Raw genomic sequence first — 9184 nt, 5'->3', positions numbered from 1 at the left:
GGAGCTTATAAGGCTGAGTTCAACTGAAACTCATCAGACTGAAGAAGTCTCTTGGAGGAGAGACAAAATGTTTCATTATAGAAGAAACCGTCCAGAGGACCTACTTATTTTTTCTTTTTGATTCATTTTAACATACCCAACCATACAGTTCATGTCTGTAGCACATATTTTATAAAACGGATGGCTTATATTACACATTCCTCAACCTAAAAATATCCACTACAAATCAAAATTTAACTTTAAATTCTTTATTAGGTAGATGTCAGAACAGGGATGGGAAGTGGCCACACAGAGCTGCACACTTCCCCAAAAGGTAATAAAACAGAAAATTTAAAAAGGATTTTGTATGTTTAGTAAACTAACATACAGTAACTTAACATATTTCATGTCCAAAAGCACGTAGAATAGTTGTACTCTTGTTTAATCAATATAAATACAAAACATTTGAAGCAAACAGAAATAAATGCTTATTTTAGTGAGCTGATGTGCAACAATATAAGACGCCTTGAGTGCAGACTCCTGCATGGTTGTGGTTCTGGTAAAAAGTTGTTTACTTGTGACTTCAGTAAAGTTCTCATATTTAGCTTTGTGCAACGTGTTGCAGTGACTTATATTAACCCTTTTGTGGCAGACAGTGTCTCTGAGCCCTAAACACAGAGGTTTAACTGGAAATTCTGTCAACAGATAGTCTACCTCACATTTCCCATGAATCTAGTGATTTTATCTGTTCAGTTTGATTATTTCCTGTCTCTTTCTAACTGGTAGAGATGATGTCTGAGGGAGGGTTTTTTTGTATTTTTATTGAACGCACCACATTACAAATAAAATTTCAGCAAATAAAATCAAAACAGTACAACAAAAATGAAGGTTCAGAGTGGGTAGAAGTATAAACTTATCAAAAACCCACTTCTTCTCCAGGGTGGCGTCTGTGCTGGAGGCGCCATCTAGTGGCCAACATTGTCCTTACAACCAATTCAGTGCCACAAGAGACACTTATAATTTTTTTAATTTTCCAAATTTATTCTAAGAGCTGATTTAAGTGGGGTTTTTTTTTTTTTTTTTGAAGGAGGGTTGGTCTTATTGACAGCCCAAACAAGGGACATGTGTTAGGTCAAACTATTGGCTCAGTAAAACAGCCTTAAACAACTCAGGTAAAATGCTGGTTTCATAATTTTTAGATTAAAAAACATTTTGCAAATTAGATCCAGCTTGTGTTTATAAAATCAGAAAATACATAAATTTAAAATGCTTCTTTAAATATTCTAACAAGGAATCATTTGATGAAACAGTGCTACAGTCTTAAAGGTAAAAACTCAGTTTTCAGAAAGTTATTGTTCCTTTTCATTAAAAACAAAAACACCAAACATGGAAAAATCTTCTCCAACATGAGTTTCAAGTCATTTTAGGATCATTTAAAAGTTAATATTTGGACTATAAAGAAGAGCTTCAAGTCAGGTAGCAATAAAATGAATTTGCATCATAAACAGACCAAGAAAATAAATCAACTTTTCAGCCCGATCACTGGAGCAATCATCTCATAAAAGCATCACCTTATCTGGAAAACATATTTTAAAAAGATGTCTTAAACAAACTGCAGCTTATTAAAAAAATTCAGTGAACATATTTGGCACAAACTTAAAATAAACCTCATATGAACTGTGAAGCACAGAGGTGGAAGCATCATGGTTTGTGGCTTCTTGTGATTTTAAACATGCAGGATGTTACAAAGTGCTTGAGTAAATTGGACCATTGGGTTGAATATTAAGCATAAAAAAACAACAGGAACAAAGTTTTAAATATTTTTTATCGTAAAAACGACGTGTGCTCCCAGGAAACAGGATAGGAGATGCACTTTCCTCTCACTAAATAAAATTGCATCTTTGTCGCCGACTCCTGCCGGTTAAAATGTTCCAACATGAGATCCTGAAAGAAAACTTACGTCCCCAAAGATCAACGGATCCAGTCGACGACCATTTTGGCCACTTGGCGTCCCGCGTCCAGGACGAAGGCGTGGCGGAAACCTTTTTCACACAGAATGACGTCGGCGTGCGGGAAGTCCTGCTTGATGTCGTGGAAATAACTCACAGGGCACCAGTGATCTGTGGCTCCGTAATAAAATATCAGCTGAAAACATCAAGAGACACAATTTATCTAAACTGATAAATACATGTTCATGTTGTTAAGTCATTAAATCAAATTTCTTACCTTGTCAAGGTGTTTCTTAATCGTTTTATTGTCTCTCTCAACAACTTTCTTCATTTCTTGACCTCCCATGTAGATAGCATTGGCTGCAAAAGAAAAAAAAAAACACATTAAAAAAGAGGAAAATGACATCATTGTGGTCTCGCTGAGGTTCTCCCACCTGCACAGTCTCCACTCAGCAGCTCCACACAGGCAGGGACGATACACCCATCCAGAGACGAGACTCCGCTGAGCGCCAGTCTGGCCAGCAGAGCTCGGAGACTGTCCGGCAGCAGGGAGAGCAGGAAGACTGGCAGGTAGGCCAGGTACCGCATCTGACACAGAACGGGGGTCATGACCTTCCCCTGAGGGGTCTGAGCCATCCGCTCGATGGTGGGAAACAGCAGGACAGCCTTCAGGACCTACGGCAAAAAAAACATCTCAGAAGGTTAGGGAGGAACAGACAGATCATCTGAAGTCACGTGAAGCTGGTTTTCAGTTTCTCTGATTTCTTTTAGGTGTTATTTTTGACTTTCATCTTTCCCAGCTAAAARAGTCATTCAGCCTTTTATTCTTATTATTTTGGGTTTTTGTTACTTTCGGCTTTTAGATGAAGATCTATTATTAGTTTTAGCTTATTTTCACTACTTTTAGCACCTAGGCCTTGTAGACTTTCTGTACTTTAAGCTAGCATTATSCTACTTGTAATTTTTTTAACTACTGCTCTGGTACTTTTAGCTTTACCTTTTGATACTTTTAGCTTTAGGTTAGCTTTTGGATACGTTTATTTGTTAGATACTGCTCTGGTACGTTTAGATTTTAGCTAGGCATTTGTCACTTTTAAAAATTGCTCTGCTACTTTTTGTATAGACTTCCTACTTTTAGCTATTGTTTTGCTCCTAGGCTAGCAGTACAGTACTTTTATTTTTTAGCAAACCTTTTGACATTTTTAGATAATCCTCTGCTACTTTTTGACTAGACGTGCTACCTTTAGCTTGCCTTTAGCTAATTCAGCACGTTTGGTACTTTTAGATAGCTTTTTGCTACTTTTATTTGTTAGCATGCTGCTCTGGTGCTTTTGGCTTTTAGCTAGCCATTTGACACTTTTTAGCTATTSTTCTGCTATTTTAAGCTAGCATTTCAGTACTTTTAGCCTCAAGCTAGAATTTTATTAATGTTAGCTTTAAGCAGGCTTTTTACTACTTTTATTTGTTAGACACTGCTCTGATACTTTTAGCATTTAGCTAGCCTTTTGAAATTTACAGGTATTGCTCTGCTACTTTTAATTAGCCTTTAGTTACTTTTAGCTATTGTTCTGCTACTTTAGGCTAAAATTTAAACAATTATAGCTTTAAGTTACAATTCTGCTATTTTTAGCATGTCTTATTACTACTTTTTGTTTGTTTTTATCGTAAAATCTCAAACCTTGAGTTCAGGGTCCCTCTTCATCATCTCCAGGATGATGTAACAACCGATGGAGTGACCCACCAGAACCAGACCCGTTTCTCTGGGAACGTGTTTTCTGACAAAGTCCAGCTTCTGCTCAATCTGTCCGTTCAGACCGAACACGTCGTCCCTCTCGGCCGCAGAGGCGTCTGTTAAAGAGAAACAATAAAAAACATGGAGAATCATCAAAACATCAAAATGAAACCAATCTGTTCCAGTTCTGAGAAGCAGCAGGAAGTTCTGTATCGGTTCCTGCTCAGAAGCTGCGTCTGATCCATACCTTCAACCATGTCCATGGAGTCGGGGGGAGCACAGTGTCCAGCGTGGCTCACAGCCCACACCGGGTGTCCCGACAAACTGTGAAGCATCTGCATGAAAGTTTCATAAAACCCCACCACACCTGGGTTACCTGTGCAGGAAATAAAACCTCACTGGTAACAATACTCCCAACTTAAAAGACCAAGTGTTTCTCTTTACATAACATCACGTTTTGCATTGTAACAAAGATKAGCATTTAGTAGTTCCTAATTATATACATTTTTCTTTTTAATCTGTTTTTAAATTCCAAAAACAAAATCCTGAGAAGTTGTCTGATTTTATAAATTAGTTTGTGGTGGTTTAATATAGGAATAAAACAGACAAAACCTAAAGAGGTTATCAACAGGATTCAGAGTTTTGGTTAAACTCACCTGGAATAATCAGGAAAAGAACTTTGTGTTCTGAAAGTAAGCGACTGGGTCCAAACTGAAGCAGTTCTGTGACGGCTCCAGAGCAGTAAATAAACTTTCTCTGTGGGTCATTTGTCCTGTTGTCCATCTGATCTGCTGCAAAACACAAAAATACTCTTGACTTTAAATACTTATCTAATTACAGCCCCAATAATCARACCGCAGACTAGATACAAACAAATCACTATTATAAACAACAATAATTATAATAAGGCTCAGAACAGCTAAAAAAAATCCTAGAAATATACTCATTCATACTCATAACTATCTGCTATCTGATTATATTTCAGCAGAAAGAGTCCGAAGGTGATTTACTCAGGTCAAAGATAAAAAAGGTCACATTTAATCACTTCAGCTAACAGTAAGGTTTATAAATACCTTTCAACATTAGTGTAATTCGACTTTCTTAGCTAACATGATGATAACAAGACATAAATCATATTTAGACTTGTAAATTAACACTAAATATAAAGTGTAAACTCTATGAAATGCAGATAAAGTAAGCTAGGTTGTATCTAACAAATGTAACAAAACAGTTTACCTCTTATTATCTGTGAAATTATCGGTTTATCCTCTTAATAATCAATGAAAACTCGGAGTCTCCRGTCTGCCCTGCCGGTTTCTGATTGGACAGTTTTCCGGTTGTGTTCTGCTGCGTTCGAGTACAAAATAAAACTCGGAAGTTTGGGCTTTCCCATGAAGAAGCCACAAGTACAATGTGTATTTTTGGATATTTTTTAAAATAAAGCAGACAAACTAATTGATGTATTATTTTTTATGAACTTAAAGATTATTTTGTCAAGTATTACGTTCAAATATTAAAATAATAAAACAAAGCGTTATCGATATTCATATTTCCGAGGTACCTGAATGCAACAAAGGGTCACAATGAGCAGCAGCCACCAAGCTCATCAACAAACGACTTCCCCCCCCTGCTGGTCAGGAGTTGAACCACATGACATTTGCTCAAAAAATAAAATAAAAAATAAATAAAATAAGAGAAAAAACTGGACTTTTATTTTCAATACAACATTTATACAGCGTGACAGTCCAAAAATAAGGTTAATAAACTTGATATTTTAGTGACACGTCATYACTGGGTGAAGCAGAACTGTACTGTAGACGTGTCTGATCACAATTTGTGTCAAACTGACCTTTCTACTGAGTCCAGCTGGCGCCCATGTGTCCCTGATAATGTAATTACAACAAAACCCTTCTCTTATCTTAAGGCAGGCATGTTCAATTGCTTGGAATTGTCTCAGTCCCTTTGATTTTCTGCGTGACATTTTTTTTAAATGTATTGAATTGATCAAATAAAATCAGCAACCCAGGTCTCCCCGTTTCCCTGATCATCTCTGCCTTTAGAAATACTGCTTTAATCTTTGCTATACATTCTGGTTCTTGGTTCTAACATGTACTCGTGCAAAATTATGGTGTGAAAAAAATGAAACTAAACACCTTTACTTAATACAAACTTATTTTTTATAATGTTGAGTTAATCAAAAGGCTTAACATTAACATTATTTTTTTTTTATTCATTTCTGAGTAAACTATATGCTCATTTATAGGCTGGAATTTTAATTTTATAACCTGCCTTTCAGTTTGTGATTTTTTATTTTATTTTAGAATTCAAAATAAAAAAAATACTGACATTTCTGCAGGGTTGAAGGTATCTAGGTTAGTGACCTACTGGATGCTGACTCAGGTGAGTCATATCTACATTTAAGATAACACATCTTGTGTTTTATTTGATTTGCACATTTTACATGTTTTTTCCTTTACCTGCAAGGTGTTTGTTTATTGGTGTGTAAAATCCGGACAGAAGACTCTGAATAAAGCTGATTTTCATCACCTCGTCCACCCGACCTGTTGAAGACTCGCTGCAGTAAAACTAACAGACGTCTCAACATTTCCTTTATTCTTTCATGAACATCAAAGGTTTTAAACTTARGTTTTCAGCAGGTCATCACTGTATAAATCATATTTTTTTTTCTTAATGGAAACATTTTTCACATTTGTTRAGTCCAAGTCAGAGAGTTTCACTGTCTGAGCTGAGTCGGCCACTCGTTGAAGGATTTCCACAGGAAAGGTAAGGGAATTTCTACGTCCACCTTTTCTTTACCTACTCTGATATACGGCGCCGTGTTCTGAGACACCTTTCTCATCAGATCCACACTTTCACTGAGCGCTTCGGAGACATTTGACTGTAAAGCACTGATAAACTGCTGGGCGCCGCTGTTCACCGCCTCCATAGTTAAAGCGTTGTGAGCCTCGTGAAGCTTCAGTTTCAGGAGGTCTTTACGCTCAGCTGCGCGTCTCCGAGCCTCGTCTGCGCCCTGCTTCGAGGAGCGAAGGATTTCTGCGTAAAAGGCCTCGATCTGAGGCTTAACTTCGGTGTTTCGCTCTTTCAGGTAGGCGTAGAGGCTTTCGGCTTTCTCTGTAATTACCCGCATGTCCATTTTGCTCCTCAAATAATGTGTCAGGTGATATTTCGCAGCGTTTATTTCAGCGTTCAGGTCGTCCACTAGCTCGCGTCCGTTAACGGAAATGTCAGTTTCGGGTATGGTGAACTCAATGCTTTTGATGGACGCAGAAATCTTCTCCAAGAGTCTAAAAAACAGTTGGCTTGCAACGTCAAAGCTTTCTGACGCAGCCTGATGAGCTTCCTCAAACATCTGTATGACGGAAAGCTTCCTCTCTGATCCAGGAATTGTGAAATTTTTGTTCGTCAGAAAATCTGTGACTGGATATAAGAGCTCTTCGACTCCAACACGAATGTGTCTAAAAGCTGTTTTAACGTGGAGGAGCACCATCTCTCTAAAGTCCTTTAAGTCCGTGGACATCAAGCTGTCGAAAACATTCAGGAATGTGTCATTTCCCTGATGGGCAAAAGTTTGGATTAAGTCCTGCGCCGTTGTGAACGAAACCGAAACCCCGTGATGAACTCGCTCCACCAGATTAGAAATGGCGTGCTTCAGTTTTACGCCTCCTCGGTTCAGATCAAATCCGAAGTGTGAGGTGTGATATTTGTTGACGAACTTCAAGAAGGCGCTAGTCATCGCAGGAATCCGGTTCTTCAAGCCCTCCATGGCGTTGCTGAAGAAGTCCCAGTTCCACGAGGTCTGCAGGACCAGCTTGTCTGCGTTCTTTAGGGAGGCCTTGACCGTGAAAACGTTAGTATCCTTCTCAGGAGACGACTGAAGAAGAGAGAAAATACAAAAAGAGTAGAATAAGTTCAAAATGTAGCTTTGATTTCGGCACTACTAGAGTAAAACTTTGTCCTTTTTAGCTGCTACAAGTATAGATAAGTGCAGTCTTGATTTAATCTTTCAAATAAACTTACACTTGACATTTCTCTAAGTTACCTGGAATATTTTCAAAACTTATTCTGTCTTAAAAGTCACAGCTGAAGCTTCTTACACTCTTTTTTTTAGGTTTAGGTTAAGGAACTTCAAACAACCTAATAAAGATTAGTAAAAAACAGTGGTGGGCAGTTTTGCTAACTTGATAATAGCGGAACTAGCTTCTCATTTAGCAGATTAGCTTGTTTTTTGATAACTTTGGGAACTGTTAGTAAACTGATTAGCTTCCACTAATTGGCTTCTGCTTTTACGTCCACTGAAGTGTAAAACTTTTATTTTTATGCCATTTATCCTAAAGTAAATAAAACCTATCCCCTTTTACAAGCAGTGCTGGYTGTCAGGCACCTGTAGCATGTAGCATCTTTAGCAGCTAAACTTCAAACTAAGAGGGTCAAAAATAAATAAATTAACATTTAACAATAGTTAGTAACGAAGACAAAATATGACTATGTTTATAATATGATAGAGAAAGTGTTTGCTATTTGTTGTTAAACTAACTTCAAACATTATTTATGAAAATACAAACTTGATCAAACAAATGCTTTTATTCTGAAAGGGTTAAACTACAAGTTTTGCAAGTTAGGATTGGCTGAATTGCCACAGATTACTCCACCCACCTTCAAYTTAAACCAATAGAAAACTAACAACAGGTTTGCATCAGTCCTGCTAACTGTCTTAGCAGTTAGTGTTAGCTTCCTCTAAATTTTGTTTTTGTTTAGTGGTTTAACATCAGCGGAACAAAGATTCTTGTGTAGCGGATTAGTGGTTAGTGAAGCTAATTTTTTTGGTTACCTGTGCCCACCACTGGGTAAAAAAGTTTTCAAACCTAAGTAACAAGTTCCACAGTAAGTGTCTGAAAGAACTAACAAGAGAATAAAAACTGTCTCACCAGGTAACGGCTGAACAATTTTCCATGCAGCTGTGATGGAGATTTTCTCTGGAGATGCAGTCCGAGGAAACCAGCTGACGGAGACGACATGGACGCTGTGACGCCGTCTTTGCGGGAAGCGAAGCGGAGGTTCGCGTCGGCAAACGTTCGGCTGTTGACGTCGATATTCAGGGTGTGACGGGACTCCCTTTTAAGCAAATTTGTTGTCATGAGTGATGTTCTTTTGATGCAATTTGGACGATAAGTAAAAAAGCAAAAACAGACTTACTGGGTTGCAGAGTCACCTCGAGAGATTTGACGCTTAGTTCTAAAAACAGAATTTTAAAAAGCGTKATTTTAAAATGTGTAATACTCCTTATTGATGTCAAAATTGAAAAAACATTCTTTAATAAAGCAACCAACTTTAACAGCAAAAACAGTTAAGATTTTAAGGATTTTCCTCACTTGTACATTTTCTCTGTTTATTTAAACATCTGAAGTAAAATAATAATAATAATAATAATGATTTGCTCCTTTAGTGCATTTCCAAAGTAGCATAGAGGTGAAAGTCTATATACAGTATATATATATATATACAC

At 37.4% G+C, this 9184-nt stretch overlaps 2 protein-coding genes across 5 annotated transcripts in view; both read right to left on the bottom strand.

Annotated features, from left to right (window-relative positions):
• Positions 1–403: 403 nt before the first annotated feature.
• On the bottom strand, positions 404–4994 carry ldah (lipid droplet associated hydrolase). Of its 3 annotated transcripts, none has more exons than XM_014013719.1 (7): positions 4897–4994; positions 4317–4451; positions 3908–4036; positions 3607–3776; positions 2363–2603; positions 2206–2288; positions 404–2124 (listed from the first exon to the last, which is right to left on the bottom strand). In XM_014013719.1, exons 2-7 carry the CDS (start codon positions 4441–4443, stop codon positions 1951–1953), a joined length of 924 nt encoding a protein of 307 aa, XP_013869173.1. In that variant the 5' UTR covers positions 4444–4451; positions 4897–4994; the 3' UTR covers positions 404–1950. The 3 variants fall into 3 exon arrangements, with proteins under 3 accessions (XP_013869173.1, XP_013869172.1, XP_013869174.1); XM_014013718.1 differs by having other exon boundaries at positions 4734–4987; XM_014013720.1 differs by having other exon boundaries at positions 4317–4448; positions 4897–4966.
• Positions 4995–5350: 356 nt separating this feature from the next.
• Positions 5351–9184, bottom strand: part of apoba (apolipoprotein Ba) — a 22794-nt gene continuing 18960 nt past the window's right edge. For both annotated transcript variants that reach the window (XM_014013716.1, XM_014013717.1), the window contains 3 exons: positions 8875–8913; positions 8607–8793; positions 5351–7552 (listed from right to left, as the gene is read on the bottom strand). In XM_014013716.1, coding sequence (XP_013869170.1) covers positions 6395–7552; positions 8607–8793; positions 8875–8913 — 1384 coding nt within the window. In that variant the 3' untranslated portion in view covers positions 5351–6394. The remainder of the gene's footprint in view (positions 7553–8606; positions 8794–8874; positions 8914–9184) is intronic.

The sequence above is a fragment of the Austrofundulus limnaeus genome, unplaced genomic scaffold (assembly GCF_001266775.1).
Source record: "Austrofundulus limnaeus strain Quisiro unplaced genomic scaffold, Austrofundulus_limnaeus-1.0 Scaffold105, whole genome shotgun sequence".
Lineage (NCBI taxonomy): Eukaryota > Metazoa > Chordata > Actinopteri > Cyprinodontiformes > Rivulidae > Austrofundulus > Austrofundulus limnaeus.
The sequence above is the reverse complement of the archived record's forward strand: the minus strand, read 5'-3'. Positions and strand labels throughout refer to the sequence as shown.